This window comes from Equus quagga, chromosome 9 (genome assembly GCF_021613505.1).
Source record: "Equus quagga isolate Etosha38 chromosome 9, UCLA_HA_Equagga_1.0, whole genome shotgun sequence".
NCBI classification, from domain to species: domain Eukaryota; kingdom Metazoa; phylum Chordata; class Mammalia; order Perissodactyla; family Equidae; genus Equus; species Equus quagga.
In genome coordinates this window covers 88,560,344-88,583,587 of record NC_060275.1, presented here as the reverse complement: position 1 = coordinate 88,583,587, position 23,244 = coordinate 88,560,344, and the positions used below count along the sequence as shown (strand labels likewise).

Sequence of the window (23,244 nt, the reverse complement as noted above, 5' to 3'; positions counted from 1 at the left end):
AATAAAAAGATCAAGAACCACGTGTATTACCTTTTTGTGGGAGGCTTGAATCGCTTGTTTGAAGGCAGAGCTATGGGTAGAGCTTTCACTTCTTTTTGAGGAATAAAAAACAGGGAAATGAAAATTGCTGCTCCCTACGCCCGAAGCTGAGGCTTGTTGATTTTCATTCTTTCCAAAGGGAATTAAATCCTTGTAGAAATCTGTTTCCAAATCATCTTCTTTAGTTTGTACCTGGAGAAAAATCCATATGAAATAAAACATAACTTAGGAAATACCAGAGCTACTGTGAAGATCTGATGCAAGAATCGTTCATTCATTTATGCATTAATAAATATTTACTGAGGACTCGTTTTGCTAGGGAACAAGGAATAATGTTAGTCCCTGCCCTCAGGGAGTCAATAGTTTAGTTAGGAAGAAAGACAATCACAGACACTTAATTCAATGTGACAAGTGTTGTACTGTCAACGGGATTGCCACAAATATACAAAATCCAGAGAGGCAATACCAGGAAAAGCTTGCTCAAGGAAATGACTCCTAAACTGAGAGTTACTGAGGTGATAAGCAACGAGGACTATTTTCAGTCTGCCTATTAATTTGATGCAGTTTGAGTTTAATTTAAGGTATCTTTCAGAAAATTGAGGGCTAGAAAAGGGAAGGTCAGGTCCTGTCTGCTCTGGTTCCATTCCCATCCCCTTAGCTTTATTCAATGTTGGGCATCAGCACTCTACTGGCCATGTCTACAAGGCAGAGGACAAAGAATAGATTGGTTCTGCCTGGTGGCGGGTTATCAGTCTTCACTGACTTGGTCTGGGAAGAAGAGAAAAAGCCAGTGGGACTTGACTTGAGCTATGAGTAGAGCAGGATGTTTTCCAACTACAAGTTAAATCCCTGTTATGGTTATATTGGTAAGAAGACAACAATAGATACTTTTTTAAGCTGAAAAGTAAATTGATCGAAGAGTATTTCTTTATGTTCAAGATGCTTGTCTGGTTTGCAATGGAAACAACCTCTTCTTGTTTTAAAATATTCAATATTAAAATGCACTGTGAGGCAAACCACATGTCACGATTAAATAGCCTGCAAAATCAGTCAAAGAAAGACAAAATAACCCAGTTGCAAGAGTCTTGCTCAACAGGAAAATACGGTCCAAAATTCAGTGTTACTTTCAGATATTGAAGTGCCTGCTGGTTAGCATTTAAAACGTCCACATTTTGTTTTTTGGAAAGTATTGTATTTTGAAAGTAAGCTCATTGATTGGTTGTTTAGGAGCTAGAAAGCATCCTCCAACATAACAATATTATATGTAAATGTTTGGGTTTTAGCTCTGTCAACAAAGCCTATTCAATACTGTACATCGTAAGAGTAGTACCATCTTTGACAGGATTCCTGATTTTATTGTTTCTTTGGAAAAAAGTACCTTCTGAGCTCCTATTCAGGGTACCGGCAAGACCTCTTCCACCTCCCTTGGTGTTGGTGGGCCCTGGGGTTAGCAACTTCTGGATCTGAAGGGAGACAGCGGGTAGTTTCTTTACCTGGTCAGAGGCCCCTCCTTACTCTTGTCACTTCTACCTCCAGGCAGAGATGGGACTTCTCAGGGCAAGTCTTCCAAAAGGTGTTGGAATTTGGCAGTTCCCAAGGACATTTCCCACACTCATTAATATGTACATTAGATGGTTTTAAATTGAGTTTATCAAATTGGAAAATACCTATAGTTATATGTATATAAAGGTTTTTTTTTTAAAAGGAAATGTTGAATGAATGTTTCTGAACTTTTACTATCCATAAATATCTCAGAAATCATTAGATGTTCAGAAATGCTCTCCAGCATGTCAAATTTGTAGGCATGTATACCACCATTAAAATCATGTCTTTCCTGTTTCTCTTACCATAAATTAAATGAAGTAGATTGTTTACTTTAGTTCGACAAGTATGGAGCACTTACCATGTGTAAAGCACTGGGCTAGATTCTGGGAGTAGGCATGATACTGCTCATTACCACTTGGGAGAACAAACAGAAAACCAAACCAACTTATAAGATGGGAAGGAAGATAAGCAGAGCTACCCCCAATATATTTAGATTCATCTTGATTTTTTTAGAAGCCAGGCACTTTTTTATGTCTAAATTTTGTGGTTACCTGAAAGAGCTATCTACGATAGGAGAAAATTCTGAATAAATGGAGCTATTTATCTGTGTGGGTATATATTACAGCTGTATGTTCACTGTAGAAAGCACAGACTCTGTGACACCAGCCCTGATATCAGTTTCCCTATATTAAACCCAGCATATATGGGGTTAAAACCAAAAGCACTCCTCCACTTCCTCTGCTTCTCTAAGTTACATTCATATGTAAATGTCAGTTTTTTAAACCTTTGTATCCCTGAACTTCACAAGGCAAATAGAAGTTATGAATGGTTAGAGCCCAGGTGGCCTCATGCTAACATTTTGGCTGCTTTCCAGTCCTTTGAAGTTTTATTACAGGGAAACTGATATCCAGAGACTATCAAGAAGCGGAAGCTGGGGGCTGGCTGGGTGGTGCAGTGGTTAAGTGCGCACATTCCACTTCGGTGGCCTGGGGTTCACCGGTACAGATCCCAGGTGTGGACATGGCACCACTTGGCACACCATGCTGTGGTAGACATCCCACATATAAGGTAGAAGAAGATGGGCACAGATGTTGGCTCAGTGCCAGGCTTCCTCAGCAAAAAGAGGAGGACTGGCAGTAGGTAGCTCAGGACTACTCTTGCTCAAAAAAAAAGAAGCTGAAGCTTCCCACACCCCAGTTCCTTGGCTTCCTGGCACCGTAATCCACCATCCACTGTGGAGGCAGACAATGAAGGATATTCACCTGTGGATTCCCTTATCTCACCATCCTCCTTCCTACAAGCAGCCTCACAAGGCCAACCGCAGGCTGGTGGGAAGGCAAGAACCAGCAAGGTCACATGCTTCCCCTCCTCTACCTAAAACCTTAAACAAAAACCCTACCTTTTTTCCTTTGAGCAAGTGGATCTGAGTTCTAACAAACTCCCATCTCCTTGTCTGGCAGTCTTTCCTTGTCATAAACCTGGTGTTCCCATTTTTATTTTGGTATCTTTCTTGTGTGTCAGGTAAAAGAACCTGTGTTTGGAGCCGGTAACATCCGGAGTTTGGGAAACCTCGGCTTGAGTCTGTAATCCACTATTTACTAGCTGTTTGACTTTGGGCAAATTAGTTATAGTACTTTTTTCATCCGTAAATTGATGATAATAACACTGACCTCATTGGGTTGTGGAAGGACTAAACACCAATGTATAATAGGTGATAAAACTGTTCATTATCTTTTTATCCTGTCCCTTCATTCATCACTAATTTTACATTGGAAATTCAGCTTTTAATCACCATTGGCCTTGGAGTGCCGCCATGATAGGCTGTCATACCTCAAAGTTGACACTTTCCAGATTGGCCGGAACACGGTATGGATTACTTGCTTTACTGCTTTTGACAGTTTTACATATTCCTCCAGTGAAAGAGTTAGCAAGGACTTCTCCTCTGGGCTCTCCTGCCAGAAAATGAAACCTAGAAACAAAGTAATTTTCAAGAATTCAATAGATGTAGAGCAATCTTTAAAATTTACCTTACTTATATGAAAGAAATTCTTCTTTTAGACACTTTTGACTCATGACGAATGACTTGAAGGAAACCCCATTTTTTCTAGTCTATAGTGAAGCATCCAGAAAGGACTGGAAGCCAAAACTCAACCCTTTTGGCTCTGTTAGATTCTCCTTATTCCACTCACTTAATTGTTGTCGGCTTCCAACATGAAATAAAATTTGAGTTTATAATTATTTCATGACTTACAAAGCCAGTGCAAACTTTGGAAGCAGATATGAAATAAATGATCACATAGTTAATGCCATTCTGGGTCCACTTCCTTTCTGTATGGTACAATAAAGGAATTCTCACAGAGAGTTAATAATGAGATAGTAATAGCAATATTTTAATAGAATGGTAATAATATTACTATTGCTTTATTAGTAACTGTAATAATATTTAAAATTTATTTAACAAACGCTTACATACTATTACTATAAGTCAAGCACTGCTTGACCTATATTTAATATTTATTATATTTATTTAATATTCATTATAACCATGTGATGTAGGCATAATTATTATACCTATTTTGCAAAGGAGGAAGTTGAAGCACACAGAGATTAATTAGCTTTCACAAACCAAGTATTTAAGAAATTGTTTTGTGGTAGATGAAAAACTTCACCAGGGTGCTAATAGTTTTCCAAATTCTTATAGGTATTTTTGTTCTGTGAAAAAAGGAAGTTTTTTTGACAAAAATTTTGGTAATATTGGATTACATGTGATGAGATAATGGAAAATATATCTAACGGTCCCTGCTCCCAGTTCCTGGCACAGAGTTCCTAAAATTCTTGTAATTTCCTGAGTGAGAAGAGCACCAGCAGCATCTTTTGTTCTAATATTGGTCTTGAACCCTAGTTCCTGCCACAGGGCTCCTAAATCCATTGGAATTTCCTGAGTGATAGCAGTGTCTTTTGTTGCAATGAGGTGACTTTTGGTGGGCTCCTGGATAACGGTGGGTCGCCAGAAAGACCAAGCCATGATTAGAAGCTTGGCTTTTGCAGCTCCACCCCCCATTCTCCAGAGAAGGGAGAGGGCTGGAAATGGAGTTAATGATCCATCATGCTTACATGATGAAGCCTCCATAAAAATCCCAAAAGTACGGGTTTCAAAGAGCTTCCGGGTTGGTGAACACACGGAGGTGCTGGGAGAGTAGTGCTCTGAGAGAGGGCATGGAAGCTTCACGCCCCTTCTCACATATTTTGCCCTACTCACCTCTTCTATCTGGATATTCATCTGAATCTTTTATCATATCCTTTGATAATAAACAGGTAAATAGTAGCTAAACTGTTTTACTGAGTTCTGTGAGCCACTCTCAGCAAATTAGTCAAACCCAAGGAGTGAGTTGTTAGAACATCTGGTATGTCAGAAGCACAGGTGACAACCTGGACTTGAGCGTGGCATCTGAAGTAGGGGGCACAGTCTTCTTAGACTGGGCCCTTAACCTGCAGGATCTGACACTGTGCCCAGGTAGATAGTGTCAGAATTAAGTTAAATTGTAGGACACCCAGCTGGTGTCAGAGAGAATTGCTTGGTGGGAGAAAACCTCACACATCTGGTGTCAGAAGTGTCATGAGTATGGTAGTAGTGTGAGAGTAAAAGAGGCACACAGGAGGAGAATTTGTATGCGAGTTACATCTCAATAAAGCTGTTAAAAAAAGAAGTGATTCCTGTGGGTTCTGTAAGAACCTCATACTCAGCTGCAAGCATAATTTGAGGTTCATTCGCATCCATATTTGAGTTTGTATCAATAGGTATCTTAGGGACGAAGTATGAGAAGCTGGTCTGGGAAGAACTTTCTAAACTGCTTAAGTTAGCGCAACAGACACGTGTTCAAGACTCATTCATTTTTGTTTTCCGAGTTAACTGGGATCAATGAGAGAAAAAAGAACTGTTGAACTCAGACTACCATATGCTGTGTACTTATTGTGTTTGTCACAAACAAGAAAGGGCTTGAGAAAAATGGGTCCCAGGTCGTAAGGAATCTGTGAAGGTAGCAGCTGCTTGCAGAGAGCCTGAAGACAGGATTTTTGTGCACGTGGCTCTATCAGAGCATGCCTGAGGACTCTTTTAGGTGTTAAGTAAACTATGCAGCAATTTTCAGCTCTATTCTTTCTCCTTCTGTCTGTGGTATTGAAATTGACTTTAAATATTTTGGTGTTTCAAATACATCAAGGCCTTTAATATTTTAGGTTTCTAAGTTGCTTTTATCTAATTTGACATTATGTGTCATATCTTGTAACTTTTTGAATTTAATAAAAAATTATATATATAAAAATATGCATTTGTGTGCATGTATGTATGTGTGTGTGTGTGTGAGTGTGTGTGTATGCATTTGTACCTTAGCTGAGCCTGAGAAAAAACAAACAGTATGTTATTATTGCCTGATTCTTCCTTCAAGTTTTAGACCCGGTGACTGATGTTGGCAAGGTAGGAAAGTTGGTACGTCTTGTTAAATTCTTTCTTGGAGAGATGCCATTTAAAAAGAGGTACAGCCACCCAGGAAGCTATCTTTTGTGGGTAGACATGTGTAGGAGAGGGGCAGAGATTCTGAGGCCAGCAGATTAGAAAGAGATTCCAGTAAGCAGTTCTCAAAACTCCCAGTCCCTGGGGAGGCAAGCAGAGGACTGGCTGTCCTGGAGCCAGCAGGTTTTGCTCATTTCTGAGAATCCTTGGAACAACAGCTCTGGTTGGCAGAGGGCCACATGGTCCTTCTGCCAAAGTACACACAGCATGTGGTCCTCCCCATCTGCAACTCTAGAGTCTAGACCAACTGAACAAGAGGTGAGTTTGGAATGTCACCCCTCATCAATCAGAACATTAGAAAATGTGATTATCAGTGGGAGTTTTTGGCTGAGGTTTTCTTTCCGGGGAAGAAAAAAGAAGGAAACCATTTCTGCACGTTGATAAGATGTTGTTGAAACACCCTCCTTGAAATCAACTCTAATAGGAATTCTTAGGGCAGAACTTCAAATCGGTTCGTAGCTATCCAATATACATATAAGGAAGCAGCAGCCCAGAGACATTCAATGACATGGTTATGATATAGTGAGTTAGTGCAGAACTGTGGCTAAAGTCTGACTCCCCTTCCTTCCAGACTAATGGCTGTTCCATTTTACTGCTGTCCTTGAGTTTGTCCTTGAGTTTCTGGTTTTTATTCTAATCAAAAGAGATTGTATTTGCAACTGTTGCTGTTTGTCTTTTGTGCCCCAAGGTTTCATATTATGCGAGCCTGGCAGCATAAGTGAAGACTTAAAAAAGTCCAATGCAAAGCAATAAAAGCCTATAGCAAACTACTTGCTTTGTGCCCAAAAATTGAAGGGAGAATTCTTAACCACGGGAACAGGAGAGTACAGGAGATTATCTTTACGGATTTTTCTTATGCTTCCAACTAAGGCTAAGCTCTTCTGTGTTCATTGACTTCTCTTATATTTCCTAAAGTTTTCTAAGACATTGGCTCAGTCTAATGAACTTAGAATCCTTTGTCAAACCTCCAATGTCCTCACGATCTACAATAGGAACATTAGAATTTCTGAGCACTATTCAAAGATTGAGAGGGTTGTGTGGTCTACCAAGGTTTCTTCCAGTATGTTTCCATTTCTAAAGCAGATGTAGTCCTGAATCATAATGAGATGGTGGAAATAACCTGGGTTTTGAAGTCTGGATTCGAATCTTGGTTCTACCTTTTACTAGTTGGTAGATTTGGACAGGTTATTTAAGCTTCCTGAAGCTCAGTTTCCTGGTTTGTAAGTTGAGCGAGTAGAACTCAAGGGTAACACAGGTCTGACCTTTTGCCTTTAAACTGTACCGGAGTACCCATGCATCACACAGGCCATGTGAGAGGAAGCTCGGACCCCCAGCCATGGTCACTTTACTTCTTGCTCTCTTACCTTTTCACACCATTGTTTTTTTTTTATCACCCTCTTTTCTTATTTCCCTAACTCCTTTCCTTCTGGCTTTGTCTCCCATTGTTAATTCAGAGCTTGCCTCTCACACCTGAAGATGGTTTTGCTTCTTTAGTGTTTTGACTTTTAATAGAGTCACAAGCATACTTTTCTGATACCCTCGACCTCCATTATCAGTGAGAAACTGCACTTCTCTGAGTGGTTACTCACCCATTAAAGACCCAGTCCCAGGAATCCGCCCTAGCACCTCCCAGCTTGGCTGGCCTCCCACCACTTTACCCTCATCCACTTCAGAGCTGTCAGAAGGATATATGAGAATTAAAACAAACAATATTTATGAAGGGCCTGTAACATTGCTGGCTAAACTAAGTATGAAAGTGCTAAGTTCTTTTATTCCCTAGGGGTGAGGATCCTGGCCACATGCTGCCTTAACATGGTAGCCAAGTGTCAAAGACAGGGCTGGTGGAAGTAGTAAGAGGATAATGAGGAAGATGGACAACGATGTGTCTCATTGTTTCATTGCTGCTTCTGACTCATTAGATCCGAGATGCCGCTACTGCCCAAAACAATGAAAAGATATTACATACCCAGTGCCCATCAACTGGACACTAGGGATGGGATCATACTTCCGTGAGCATACTGCTTTTTTTCTCCCACAATTCCTTTCATCTGAGTTGTCTCCACAGTCATTTTCTCCATTGCATTCTAACTTGCTGGCAATGCAGCGGCCTGGTCAAGAAAAACAAACAACAAGATTGACAACAAATGGTCAGTTATGAAAGCAATTATTGATTTGAAACATGCAAGCTTTAAATTTCAAGAGAAACTTGAGAGCAAGTTTTCATTATTTTTGGTAAAGATTTAGGAAATATGGAAATAGAGTGAAAAACTGATATTTTCCCTTATTTTTTAGGATAAGAGTCATTATAGAATTATTCAATCCTCATTGTGCTTATTGTCTCAAGTAAGAGAAACAATTCTAGAATCCCATTTTCACTGCAGTAAGCTTATTGCAGAAATCATGTTCTGTAGGAGAAAATTAACAGTAGGTTCAGAATTTGTTTTGATTCAGGATAGCAGACTCAAGGTCACTGTTTTTATTCAAAAAACTATAATTTGACACCCACTCACAACCACAGGTACAAATAATACCATGGCTGAATCTCTAAAATTTTGTGTTGAGTGAAAGAAACCAGACACATAAGAGTCATGCCATGTGATTCCTTTAACTGATGTTAAAGAGCAAGAAGAGTGATTAACTGGAAAGAGAAAAGAAGGAACTTTTTAGGTTTACGGAAATTTTCTATATTAGGGGTTATTTACATGAGGGTATCCATTTGTCAAAATCAAATAGCACACTTACCTGTGTTTACCATATATAACTATACATCTTTTATTGTATATATTTACTATATATAATTATTGATCATGATTGTTTTACCACATATAATTTACTATATTTAACTATTTTTTGGACAAGTTAAATGCCTTGGTACTACAGCATTAGGTAGCAGGTTAAATGAGTAAATTTAGAAAATAGAACAAACTCCACATACTCAGATAATTCCCATCCTTTTTAAGCTTGCTGAATTTCATAAGGATCCTTGGAATCAGTGTGTACCCACATATTACGGAAACTGAAATGCCTTAGCTACTATGTACAGTGACAACCCCTCTCCTGTCCCTCAGCTTCTTGCCCATAATCAGAGATGCTAACATCTGTACCATTATGTACAGGTCTCACTGGCAATGGTTAAATATTTTACTCAAGATTATCTGGTTAACTATTTTAAGTTGTGATCAGCATCTCATTACAGCTATGCACGACTATTTTGAGCAACTAAAGTGCTTGGGGAGATTGGGTATTCTGTTGAATTAAAGGATTTTTATTAATAGAGAGTTCCCCAGAAAGCATTTGGTTTCAACTGTTTTAGTCAATAATCTTCACTAAGTAGAGTGTAATGAAAGTAATTAAGTCCTCCTTTGATTATTTAAAACCTTGCATTGTATCCAGACCATTCCTATAAGGAATTAGAGTTATGGGCACCACAATCAAACAAGACTGAAAATATAGACGGAATTGAGTTTCTGTCAATCCAAGACATAATCTGAAAGATGCTCTGTTTTTCAAATAGCACATCTCTAGTTTTTTGTTTGTTTGCTTTTTTCAGGGCAGAACAGAATGGGTAATTTAGTTTGAAATAGAGATGTTTTTTTCTAAAGAATAAAAAAGAACAAATATTACATTTTTAAGATGTTTTGAACCTGGCACTTACAAATTTAATCAAAAGTTAATTTTTGATATGATTATGCAAAAAAAAATCCCATTTTGTGAGTAGAGGAATACACATGCAGGGTACAGTTCTCACCAATCTAGCTTTGTGAATGGGTATCAGACATGTTAGAATACAAGAAATTCTATCCACTTGGTACTTCTAGGGGTATTGGAGAGGACCTATTAGCAAGGGTATGGATCAAAGCAGGAGGACACCCCTTGAGTAATGTTTATGAAAGTGTGGCAGGAGTGATACAGGTCTAACAGGGCATAGCTGAGAATGATTCCAGGCTAATGGAAACTCAATGAAATAGGAAGCACAGGGGAGAGAGACTGTTAGCCGTGAATACGTCCTATAGCAGAGAAGGAAAGGGAAAGCGGAAGGGCAGTTTGGATAGTGCAGGATTTGCAGAAGTCAGTGTGTTTTAGCCAGCACACACGTTTGTACATTTACAGCAGGAGCTATGTAATCATTTAGAAATTGTACGAGGTTTTCCTACTTACTTGAATTGATTTGTGTTACTGCAAGAGTTTATTATTTTTACTACCAGCTGCAAATTCTCTAGTCTTAATGCTTAAAATTGTGATTTTGAGAGAGCAGTTGGCATAGTGCATGGGGATTAATCTCATGGGTAATTCTCAAAGATCCATGTATACATTAAAATAATATATTTAGTCTTAGAGGACTCTGACTAGCAATCATGAGGGAGGAAAGGGAAGAGGGAAATGCTTTAGGATAGAGAGTTCTTTGTCAACTGAGGGCCAAACATCATCCTAAGTCAGACAAATGATGATCCATCCAACCTTTTATTCCCTTTGAGAGTGGCATTATTGGACGTTTTTAGAAGAGCACAGTAGCATATCACCTTCAGTGGAATATTTAACAACCAATAGGCCACGGTACAACCCAATGAGAATGGATGCCAACCACTGTGCCAGGGATTAACTAGTTAGTGGCTGGGTCCTGGGAAGGTCTAGGTATTCCTGGGGAAGGGATCCGGACAGCAGGGTAAGGGTCACTAAGAGAGCTCTAGGTAGCAATTGCTTACCAAACATTATTGATGCATTTCAGTAGTTGAGTTTTTTGTCACTTTCTGTGGGGATTTTGCTGATGAACTACAGATAAGCCATGCTTACACCACTAACTTTCCTGAAATCACTCATTATGAATTGACAGCCCATTGGTGTTTCTCAGGCCTTCTCAAACTTGTGAAGATTTTTGACCTAAACAAAGCTCTTTTGTAATAAATTTCACAGATTATTTAACCATTGAATAAAGGACTTCTTCCTGGTAATTTGCTCTAAAATCTATCCTTCAAGGTTCAAATAGTTTTATTTCAGTTCTAAATCTTTTTCTTAACATTCTAGATGTATTGCTTAGGTCTGTATTCCCCTCAGCTATTGCCATCAAGACTTTTCTCATATTCCCTCTTTTGTCAACTTGTGAATGACCTTATTCGTGTAGGCATGATGTATATCTCCCTTCCCACATCCCACACTCGTATCTCAGGTTTGGAGGAGCACAGAGGGAAAACCCTGACACCAACATTCCTATATGACATTCAGAAAAGATTGGAAAAGCTGAAGGGAGGAAGCAAGGAGTAAGAGGAGAAAAACATTAGATCCAAGGTCTGGGGTCAGTTTTCTATGGGATTCGAGATCTGCTATCTTATTATAAATATTTTACTTTTCAATGTATTCCAGACTACACAGAAATGGTATGGATTTTATTCATCTTAGCTCTGCTTTTATGTTAACTTCAAATTGACTGTTTAGATAAGAAGTCAGTGAACTATGGCTGATGGGCTAAAACTGACCTGCTGCCTGTTTTCATAAATAAAGTTCAAATGGAACTCAGCCGTGCTCATTTGTTTATACACTGTCTACGGGAGCTTTGCTGCTACATTGCAAGAGTTGAGTAGTTGCAACATAGACTGCATGGCTTACAAAGCCTAAAATATTTACCATCTGGACCTTTACTGAAAAAACTTACAGAAACATGATCTAGACTGTTCAAAATGATGGCCTTCAAGAGCTATTAAGAGGCAAGAGAATACATATGATTAAGCAGTATATTCAAGATTTGATCATAATCTAATGATACTTAAATATCAGAATTTATGAATTTGAATGAGTATTGGACTTGGGAATGTTGCCACTGTTTAAATCATTTTCAATCTTCTCTTTTGAAATTACCTTTGGAACCATTTGATGGACCCTGAAGAAAATTTGTTAGATCATCTCTAGTCATCCCCCTGACATAGTATCTTAATATTTTATTTTAATAAATTATATTGAAAATCTTTTTAATCCATCCTTCCTTTTCAATTGCTTATTCTGATTATAGGTTTATGCATATTAATAGCCAATTTCTAAAAGTAGCTGCCTACTCGTCCTTTTCTTTCTCCTCTTCTCTCCTCCTCTTGCTTTGTAGCAGTGTGGAGACTTGGGCACCAATACTTGATGAGCAAATGAACCAGGTAACTGGTTAAGATGATTATAGTTTGACAGCTATAATTTCACACATAAATACCTTGGTAATTGGTAGCATAACACCCCCGTCTCCCCATGCTTAAAATAAGGTGGGACTTCTCTATCATGGCTTTTATTGGTAGTCAGTTGGAATAACTCTATTTAGTCAAGTCGTTTTTAATAGAGGCTGAACATTTTCCAAAAGTACATTACCACTGTCACAGCGGAATTTATTCTTGCAGTCAATCTCTTCGATTTTGCAGAGCTTGGACGGAATGCATGGTCGAAAGGTCATCAGGGGCTCCGAACATGGTTGTCCCCCAAACTGACTGGGCTGCAAAATGGATCTAACCTTAAACTGAAGGGAAAGGAGAGAAAGGTGAGTCACGGTCAAAGCCAAAACGTATCTGAGAAAACTTGGCTTCTCAATCACAGTAGTGATTTTTCCTAAGTGGTGTTTCCTAAATTAACTAATGACTTTTCCAATTCCATTATTGTGTGTGCTTACGGAAGTCATCACTTCTCTGAGCCTCAGTTTTCCAAACTGTACACTAAAGAAGTGGGGTAAAAAGGATTTCTAAGACTTCTAACTCTGAAATCATATGAAAATAAATAGAATCAAAATTAAATGCAGAAATATTTACTGAGAGTGTCCCGAGTACAGTAAATTCTTCCAGGTAATAACAATGGCTCTTCTATATCTCAAGGAGAGTGTGAAGTGATAAATGTGAAAGGATGTGGGGGTTCTTTTGCATAAGGAAGTCACCATGGAAACCAAGGTCGACACATTCTTAACAGCTGAAAAGAGTGAATAGTAAAAGAGTCAGGGAATGATAGAAATATGATAGGATTAAAAAGTACTGACTTTAAAATCAGAAAAATCTAAGTTCAAAATGTAGCTCCTCAGTGCTATATTCTTGGGCAGATTGCTTAACACCTAACGAGCTATGACATCCTCACCTGAAAAATGGGTAGAAAAACACAATGTGATGTGAAGTTTGAATCAGGTGATGTATGTAAAGGGCCTACAAAAATTTCCCTCAGAGATGGAGTGCTCCACAAATAAGTTTCTTTTTCTTCCCTGATGTGTGAATTCTCAGCACCTGCCCTGACTGGAGTCCACATGGGCCACCGCCCTTACAGGAATGAACTTGAGGTGGGTAAATAGTGCAGCTGGGAACAGTAAACAAATTGAGGGACTTTCCCCCAGGGAGAGGGCAACTGGAGGAAGGGCCAGGAGTCAGGCTGTGGATTGACATCCCTCATTTCCATCTGATTTTAAAGCTTGGACTGAAATCTCCATTGTCTAGCCCTTACTTGTGCTTTCTCAGCTCTCAGAGAGCACAGGCAGTGGAACTCAGAGCTGGGCAGGTGCAATACCAGTACTGGGGACAGAATTTCCTTTAGTTGGCTGCAGGACAGGAAAACATGTAAAATGAATCCTCCCCCACAACTCTCCAAAATTGTTAAATGGAATTTTCTCTCAATGGAAGCTAGGACAGTTTGTTTTCAGAAATTGAAAAAATTCAGCATTTCTGTGATTATTGAGCCTGTCAGGGAACGCAAGCCATTTTATTGTGATTCAGATTTCCTGAATATGCCCATATGGCCCTTACCTGTTTTTCAACACAAGGATCACAATCTGACCAAGGTCCGTAATCTCCCAGGAGGCAGTTGATAGGACAAGTTTGCCAGTTACATTCTCTGGTCTCCTGCTTGGTGCAAAGCTGGTCACAAGAGTTATCCAGATAGTACTGATCTATTACTATTTGTCTATAACAGTAAGGAAAAAACTACTTAGAATGAGTGAATTCACTGGGACTCCAGCCCCATAGGAAAAATATTGTCGAGCATTAACTACAGTGAATAAAAGAAAAGAAGGTTTTCATGGAAAATCAGGCAGGTTGGCATGTGTGCAGTTCTTACCACTCAGCAGAACTCAGGATTGGGTGCATAATTTGTGGGGCCCAGTGCAAAATGAAAATGGGGGGCGTCTTACTCAAACATTATTAAGAATTTCTAGACAGTGATGGCAGAGCGTTAAGCCAAGCGCAGAGCTCTTCTAGGTGTGGGGTCCTGTGCTACTGACAGGTCACACATCCATGAAGCTGGCCCTGATGGAATTCCTGGAAGGGACTGGATAGGAAAGAAAAGAGAAGAAAGTTCCTGCAAATTGCTTAAAAGATGATAACACAATGTGATAAGTATAATGATTGAGATGGAGTCAGAGTGCTGTGGGGCCAAAGATTCAAACAGAAAATGACATGAGAGAGAGATCTTGAAAAATTCATATGAATTCTTCAGGCAACAAAGGAAAGGCTATGTGGAGGGAACAGCATATGCAACAGTTGAAGATGGAGGAGCCTGACGTGTCCACGGAGGAGCTTGTGCGATGGGCCTGAGGAGTGCGTGGTTGAGAGGGACTGGATATTTGTTGCACTTTATTTGGTAGGCAGTAGAGAGCTACTGAGGGACATTTGAGTAGGGGAGTATTATAAACAAACCTGTTTTTACATACTTAGTGAATGGTTTATTGGGGAAGTCAGTGGGTGATTTTAACAAGACTCACACTACATAGGCAAAAATAATTTTCTAAAATAGGTCTCTAAAAAGTGCTATAATGGTTAAAACACATTAAATATATGTCTTTCTCCCCCATGTCATGTGAGCATCTCCATGGACCAGAAACATCTAACAGATTTAAAGAAACCGATTTAAAGAAATGTGGGGGACAAGTAGTCTGAATTGGTGAAAAGACTGAATTATTAAATGCCATCAAGTAAACATAGTTTTCTTGCCTTCTTGTGCATGCCAACAATCAAGCTAATAGCTAGCAGTGCCGCTCAATTGAGGTTCCGTTAGACTCGGTTTAATAAGTAGAAAATTCTCTATAATGAACTCACTAACTGCAGGCAAGCAGAGTTATATGCTGATTGAAAAAAAGCTTGAGTGGTGAGTCTAAGTAAGTTAAATAGTCAACTGAAAATATTACACAGATTCCTAATTAAGTTTTTTTGAAACTCCTCAATTTTATGGAGAGAACAAAAGTAGACTTCATTTCAACCTTATATGGAAAAGACCTCAAATTCCATCCAAATTCATGAGTTCTCACTTTAAGATATTGTTTTTTTCCCCATTGCTTAGAGTGGCATTTTTGATATTGCTAACTCTGTCCTCCAGGGTACCCAGGGCACAAAGGAAAGCTACATAGCTCACACTCACCTCCATCTGCTCTGGGTTCCAGAATTGCAGGTCTTTGAGCAGCTAGACCACTGAGTCCATGGGTAATGATCACAGAAACAGGCCTGGCTCTTGTCAATCAGAGCACTCAGCAGGATGAAATACAGGATGGAGTGTCTGGCCATGCCTTGAGAGCCCCCAGGCCCTGAGGAGGAAGGATGTAATACATATCCAACCTTATCGGGGTAAAACTTTAAAAGTCATTTTCAGTTACAGACTCGAATATGATCTTAGAAAACATCAACATCTCCCTGCCTTCCTTAAGGCAAGTTAACACCTATAAATTCACATGCTCATGAGTACAAATCCTATTTCTTAGGGTGGATATTCCCATAGTTACAACTTCCAGGACTAGTAAATTTCTCTGAACTGTTAGTGATAGACTGTAAGACAAAATATGTAGTGTATGTTTGTATCCTATTTCATTCCAAAATGGAAATTCTTATATAATCTTATACTTTTCAAAACAGCTGCTCATTTTCTGTGGGTAGTACCCTCAAGTACCTTTCAACTTTTATACTTTTCCGGGACTGAGGAAGGAGTTTGGACCATTCCTCTGGAAGCTTTATTTAGTTTCCCGGCATCCTGGAAACCTGCTAAAGAGAGAGTTCACTGTCCAACTGTCTCTACGTATAGGGTCACAGAAATCAGAGCTGGAATGGATCTTTGAAGCTTCCAGGTTAAGCTCCCTCATTTTATGGATGATGAAACTGAGGCTTAGGGAGGTGCGGGAATGGTGAGGCTACATGTCAAGTAAGAGCCGAAGACTCCACCTTCTTGGATGAGGTGCGTGGCTGCATTGAATTTCTAATAACACCAATAATTGTGTTACTGGCTCATCTGGATGCCTAGAGCTCCACCACCCAGGCCACAAGAGCATTTATCCAGCTGTGGCTGCGTGCTAGAGAAAACTTTGACCAGTGATTTCCAACGGTGTGCTGTGGAACCTTGAGGATCTGTGAATTATTGAAAGGAATTTTCAAAACCATCTCTGCCTCCCAATATTGTTATTTTGATCTTTACATCTCTAACAAAATATACAACATGGCTAGATAATATAGAAAATGCTGCTGTAATTAATATTTAATTTTTATTTAAAGAAGTAAAATGCATTCATCTAATTTCTCTCTGTCTCAGTTTTATTATCTATAAAATAGGAATAATACTTTTACCTTCTTCATAAGGCTTTTGTTAGGATTCAGTGAGAAAATTCATGTAAAGTGCTTAGAATAACCATTGGCATAAAATCATACCTCAATAAATATTAGCTTTCAAATTAGCAATAACACTTAAAAATGTTACAAATTTAATTGTAGCTGTTAGTCATGCATTTTTCAAAATTAGGGGCTCCTCAAATTACAACAAGCATCACGTGAAGATAGAAAATATATTTTGATGTTAAGTAAGGTTATTCATAGTGAAAATGATTTAGAAATATGTCCTTAGTCGCTTTTCATCTCACAAATAAAATAGGATCTCTGACCATCTTATCTGAAATTGTAATTCCCACCAGTTTCCTATCTCCTTCACTGCTTTATTTTTTCTGTTATATATCTCCCCCTAATGTATAAACTAAGTTTAAATAAATAGCTCCTCTTTCTTTTCTCTTCTTTCACTAGAATGTAAACACCATGGCAGTTAATCTTTTTTTGTCCATTTTGTTTATTTCAGCATTTAGGAGAATGAGAGCAAGCATCGTATATAATGAATAAGTATTGTTGAACTGGTGGAGTGTAGGACACTGTTTAGAAATGGGTTTTAATGAAATCTGAATAGTGTAATTTGGGTCCATCATTACGGCCACTTCTGCAATACTATTTTTTTTTTTTTTAAGGATTGGCACAACTGTTGCCAATCTTTTTTTTCTTTTTTCTGCTCTATCTCCCCAAACCGCCCCCGTACGCAGTTGTATATCTTAGTTGCAGGTCCTTCTAGTTGTGGGATGTGGGACGCCGCCGCAACGTGGCCTGACGAGCGGTGCCATGTCTGCGCCCAGGATCCGAACCCTGGACCACTGCAGCGGAGCACGCGAAATTAACCACTCAGCCACGGAGCCGGCCCTGTAATACTATTCTTAAAATTTCTGTCAGATTAAGGATATTTTCTAGACTTTTGGGAAATGAACTCATCTGTTCAATTGTTATGCATCATTTTAGCAAGAGTGATAGTTTGCAGTATAGCTGGTTTAGCTTTAGTTAGTTGTAATAGTTGATTGAAATAAAAAACTAGGCCTCTTGAGATACAGATTTACTTTTAAAACACTTGTAATTTGTTTAGTCAGTACACTTCTTATTTATTTGATAACATTTGTTGTGTTCTAAAATATACAGTGGACCGGTCCAGTGGCGCAGCAGTTAAGATTGCATGTTCCACTTCTCGGCAGCCCAGGGTTCTCCGGTTCAGATCCCGGGTGCGGACATGGCACCGCTTGGCAAGCACCATGCTGTGGTAGGCATCCCACATATAAAGTAGAGGAAGATGGGCATGGATGTTAGCTCAGGGCGAGTCTTCCTCAGCAAAAAAGAGGAGGATTGGCAGTAGTTAGCTCAGGGCTAATCTTCCTCAAAAAAAAGAAAAAAATATATAGAAATCTATAATGAAGAAAATTAAGATGGCTTATAATGTAACCAACCAGAAAACTTCTATTGACATTCAAAAAATACAAATAATGTTCCCATATTTGGAAATTTTAAACAGAACAGAAAGAAAAACATAAGGCCTGAGTTCTCTTCCACCTGTAGCCAGAACCTCTCCCCACACATAATCACTTTTTTCTCTTTTTATAGGTAACCAAAAGAGGGAAAATTCTCCCATACATCACCTTACACAGACACATGCATGCATGTGGTTTAAATACACACGAAAAAGAGGAGCCATGATGTATGCTATTCTGTACTTTGCTTTCTTCTCTCCAGAGTGTACATTGAAGATCTTTCCATATTAATATATGCATATCTACTTTATTCTTTTTAATGGCTGCATAATTTTAGACCATATGGATGTATCATATTGGATTTAACCATTATCCTATTTGCAGACATTTAGTATAGACACACCCTGCAATAAACATCTTTGTATTACATCCTAGCATGCTTTTGTAGTATATCCATTGGACCAATGGGTGTATTCCTAACAATAGAATGGCTCAGTCAAATGATCTGAAATTTAAGATATTGATAGATATGCCAAATTGCCCTAACGAATGTCTCAGAGGGTGAGTTTCTGATCATATTTTAATGTGGTCATTTACGTTTCTCAGTTGTGATGAAAGGATATTTCAGTAAAAAAAAAAACTGGATTCATCATTTTATAAATCTTCACTCAAGCCAAGAGTTTGAAATCAGATATAAGAACTGTTTCTCCAATATGCTCAGAAATTAGAACATTTCTTCTTAATAAATCAGTAAGCTTTCTGAACTCTCCTACAAGCTCAGAGAAAAATGCTAGAATAAAAGCGACCAAATCCATTGACATATGGCTGAATGCGTCCTTCAATTTAAAATGGAATCAACACACGTTTGAGTATCTATTGTGTGCTGCTAGGCATTGAGTGAAATACAAAGAAATAGAATCCATTATCACTGTCTGCAGAGGGTAGACGGCAACTGAAGATGCTTCTCAGGCTTTTTATCCAAACTTTCTTATCCAACTCATAGACAAGCTACTACAGCCCTAGGCTATTTCAATCATAAAAATCAGAGGCTCCTTTAAAGATTGCTGAGCTTGTCTACTGATTTTAGTTCACTGATAAGTAACTTACCTTTCCTGGTTTTCCTCAACAGCATAGAACCACAGGACATTGGGACAAGACTGTCCAGACAAAATTTAGGCAATGATCAGACAGAATAGTGTGAGTCCTAATCATCAGACTCAAGTCCAGACTGGGTGGTTTTTCGCTGGCTTTGGGGCCCTTGGAAGCCAAGGCTCCTAGACAATGTGAAGTCTCCCCGTTAACTGCTAGACAGACCACCACCCCATCCCCCCACCTCCAAATTGGGATCTTCTTATACACAAACCACTTCAACAAAGAAACCTAAACAGAGGGGTTTTTATTGTTGTTTATTTATTTGTTTTTTCTTATTAGATTTTAAACAGATAGCTATCTTCCAGAATAATTCCTTCAATTGTAGGCAAAACAGATTCTTAGAGCATTTTGTGGAATCAGCATGTAAATGAATGGGAGAAGTTGAATTACCAGAGATTACCAGTTCTCAGTTCTCAGCAGACACTATCTGTTTTAACTTCCAAAGCTTGGAAAGTATATGTGGTTTTTATTCCAATTCTCATCAAAAACTGCAAGGACAGAATTCTTATAAAATATCCTGATCTCTTCTTTGACTATAACTGTTTTGAGGCAATTTGGAAAATGCTATAAATTAAGACGATAACATCAAAGCTTCTTATTTTAGGAGATGCTAATAAAAGAGCTAATTGGTACCTTTTCCTTTTATAACATTTTATTGTTATGAGGAAAAATTGTTTTATGTTAAAAGGATAATTTTCACTCAAATAAAGATAATTACTTCTCTATTTTTTTAATTTCCATGGCCCAGCATATAATATCAAATGGTTCCTTATTTATTCATTTCCAACATCTCTAGGCATTTTGGAGACATCTGAAATTACATGTGGGCATTCGACCCATTACCAAACAAACATGGAACAAAAGAATGTTCAGTGAATAGAGGAAGAAAGGAAAAACCTTCCACTGCAGTATCATGATAGAAGAGCAGCAATTCTGCAGTTTTTTTATATTTGCCATTCCCTCTTGAACTCTAAAAATCAGTGGGCCCATTGAAGATGGCTTTGTGAGCATTTAGAGAATTCTAGCATAGAGTGAAGTCCATCTTATTCTGACCTGTCACGTTTAGAAGTACTTGAGTCACATGAAAGATTTGTCCATAAAGCAGTTCGGCACATCTTACCCGACAGGTTCAGAGGATGCTCTAGTTTGACCCCAACTGCAGGTTCTTCCTTTCCGTCTCCTTGTAAATGTCTCGAATCCCTTATTTCTTATTGTTTTCTTCTTCGCATGCCCCAGAGGCTCAAGAAATGATATTTACCGTTGCTAGGACAGGCTGGGGAGCCCAGGCACATGACTGGTCCTTTGGCTAAAGGTTATGTTTGCTTTACTTCTAACTGTAGTTTAGCTCATAGAAAAACTTGATCTTAACAGGGTAGCTCTCTGGCAGGATATTTCTTTAAAAGACATAAACCTTTGGTTCTTTTGAGATTTTAGCAAAGTAGTTATTTCTTCTTTTAAAAAGAAAGACAAAGAAATGGCTATAATCTGAGTTATGTATTTTAATGCAAGAAAGAGTAAGTTTGTTGGAAACACAATCTACAATTCTGAAATATTAAGGTTACAAATGAAATCATGATGTCACTCACCTTTAAACAGAGTTTGTGGTATCCGGAGAGCTAATCTGCAAATAGCTGTGGAAACAATAGGTATTCACAATGAAAAGAGTTTATATGAAAATCCAAACAAACTTTCTTTCGCTCTTGCTAGCTAACACAAGACAATGCCATTATGTCCCAGAGACCCAACACCACCTAGAGTGTTGTCAAAATAAACGTTCTGTGGAAACTCTGGACTTTGCAAATGATTACTTCAATCAGCAGTAATCCTGAAACTCTGAGCAAGATTTTACACAGGGGCCTGAATTTTCAATGATTTTCCCGTTCAAGAGCTATTGCAATAGATATTGCTGTTGCAGGGAAAGAAATCTCTGACTCTATTTTTAAAAACCCTTTAGAATAAATTGCTTAAAATTGCCTTCCCCTTTAGGAATGCGTCCATTTAATTGAAATATGTACAGATTCTTACTTTTTTCTGATTCTAGAATATTTATTGAGGAACATTTAGAAAATATGGAAAAGCGTGAAAAGGAAAATTAAAATCATTTTTCATAAACAGACAAAACTGCTATTAATATTTGGAGTAAATACTTTCAGTCATATAACATATATATGTGTGTCTCTCTAAGTGTACACATGAACACACATACATATGTAATTTTTTAAATGATGTCATACTTTTTCTAAAGATTTCAATGCACAGAATTGATCACATTCCATAGTTTACGGAACTATATCATCATTGGTCTGTGTAAGGTCTTCTTTTACCCTTTCTTCACTATTTCACCCCAAGATCTGGTTTCATTTCTTTTCCCAGATTAGTTACAAGTGTTAATGTATTTGATGATTGTCCTTACATAGGATTACTTAGATATATGTGTATCCTTCAAAAATATAAAGTCTAATTTTCCACGTGTATTTTGGTAACTTACATAAGTGGTATTTTGCTAAAAGTTTTATTTGATTTCTTGCTTTCTTCATTTAACATTATGCTTCTGAGCCTTACTCAGTGTAAATCTACTGCAGCATGCACATTCAGTGTTATCAATGGTATTTTACTTATCCACTCTTATTGTCCACTTTTATTGCCTTCAACTCCCTGCAACTCTAAACACAATATACTCTTTCCTTGTGAACCTGTGAGAAAATTCCTAAAGACTTCCAGGTTGCTTTTAGAAAAATTATACACGTCTATACTCTTACCAGCAGCCTGCAAGGGCTTCTCATTAGTGAGTTCTTACTAGCATTTGTTGTTAGCCAACCTACTGATGTTATATCTGATGTATGTAAAGTGGTATCTCCTGGTCATTTAATCAGCAGGTCTCTGATCAATAGTGCACTTCAGCATCTCTGTATTCTTGCCAGACATTCTGTTTTCCTATCTGTGAATTAACAATTCACATTTTCTGTCTATTTTTCTATTGTGCTTCTTTACTGACTTTTGTTAACTGATTTTCAGGTGTGCCCTATACATTCCAGGTGTTGATGCCTTGTAAGTGTTGGATTTTGCAGATTTCTTCTCTCAGTCTGACAGCTATGTATTATTTTTACCTATGGTGTCTTTGATCGAAGAGAAAAATCTTAATTTTAATGTAATCAAATTTGTCTATTTTCCCTTGATAGTTTTTGCTTTGGATAGTTTTTTCTTTTGCTTAAGAAATTACTTTGTTTAAAAAATCTGAAGTCACAGATACGTTCCTAAGTTTTCTTCAGTTAGTATTATAGCTTTATATTTCAAAAGGAGTTCTTTAATCCTCTGCATTTATACTGTATTTTTATAAATGATGTGAGGTAGAATAAAGTAAATGAAACTAAAACCAAAACACTTATTCAATAGATGCATAAAAACATTTAGTAAAACTCAACACTTACTCAAGATAAAAAATTTCTTCAAATTAGGAACAGAAAATAATTTTCTTAATCTGACAGAGTATCTCCAAAAAACTTGTAGCTTACATCAGAGTTAACAGGAAAATATTGAATCTTTTCTTCATTAGATCAGAAAAGAGATAAGGATGCCTATTATCACCACTTTTATTCAATACTGTGCTGGAGTTCCTATCCAGTGACACAAGGAAAGAAAAGAGATAAAAGGCATGACATTGAAAAGAAAGTAAAGAAAATGATATTACTTGTAGACAACATGATTGTGTATGTGGAAAATTCAGAATAATCTATAGACACGTATTAAAAGTAATAATTTAGTAAAATTACTTGATACAAGTTTATTACAGAAAAAAATGTTTTCATATACCAGCAAAACCAAATAGAACATTTAATCTGGAACATTTCATATAGCAATGGTCAATCATCTTCTTTATATCTAATGATAATTATGATTCTATGAAGGGTTCGCAATACAG

General features: G+C 37.9%; 1 protein-coding gene across 4 annotated transcripts in view; it reads right to left on the bottom strand.

Moving 5' to 3' along the window:
- C6 (complement C6) overlaps positions 1 to 21,039 on the bottom strand; it is a 62,806-nt gene extending 41,767 nt beyond the window's left edge. Inside the window, exons 1-7 of one of the 4 annotated variants that reach the window (XM_046670930.1) lie at positions 20,912 to 21,039; positions 15,503 to 15,665; positions 13,897 to 14,053; positions 12,494 to 12,638; positions 8,121 to 8,262; positions 3,415 to 3,553; positions 31 to 231 (exon numbers count right to left, since the gene is read on the bottom strand). In XM_046670930.1, coding sequence (XP_046526886.1) covers positions 31 to 231; positions 3,415 to 3,553; positions 8,121 to 8,262; positions 12,494 to 12,638; positions 13,897 to 14,053; positions 15,503 to 15,645 — 927 coding nt within the window. In that variant the 5' untranslated portion in view covers positions 15,646 to 15,665; positions 20,912 to 21,039. Of the gene's footprint in view, positions 1 to 30; positions 232 to 3,414; positions 3,554 to 8,120; positions 8,263 to 12,493; positions 12,639 to 13,896; positions 14,054 to 15,502; positions 15,666 to 19,280; positions 19,331 to 20,445; positions 20,578 to 20,911 lie in introns of those variants that run through there. The other 3 variants (XM_046670929.1, XM_046670927.1, XM_046670931.1) reach the window with 3 other exon arrangements.
- Positions 21,040 to 23,244: the final 2,205 nt, after the last annotated feature.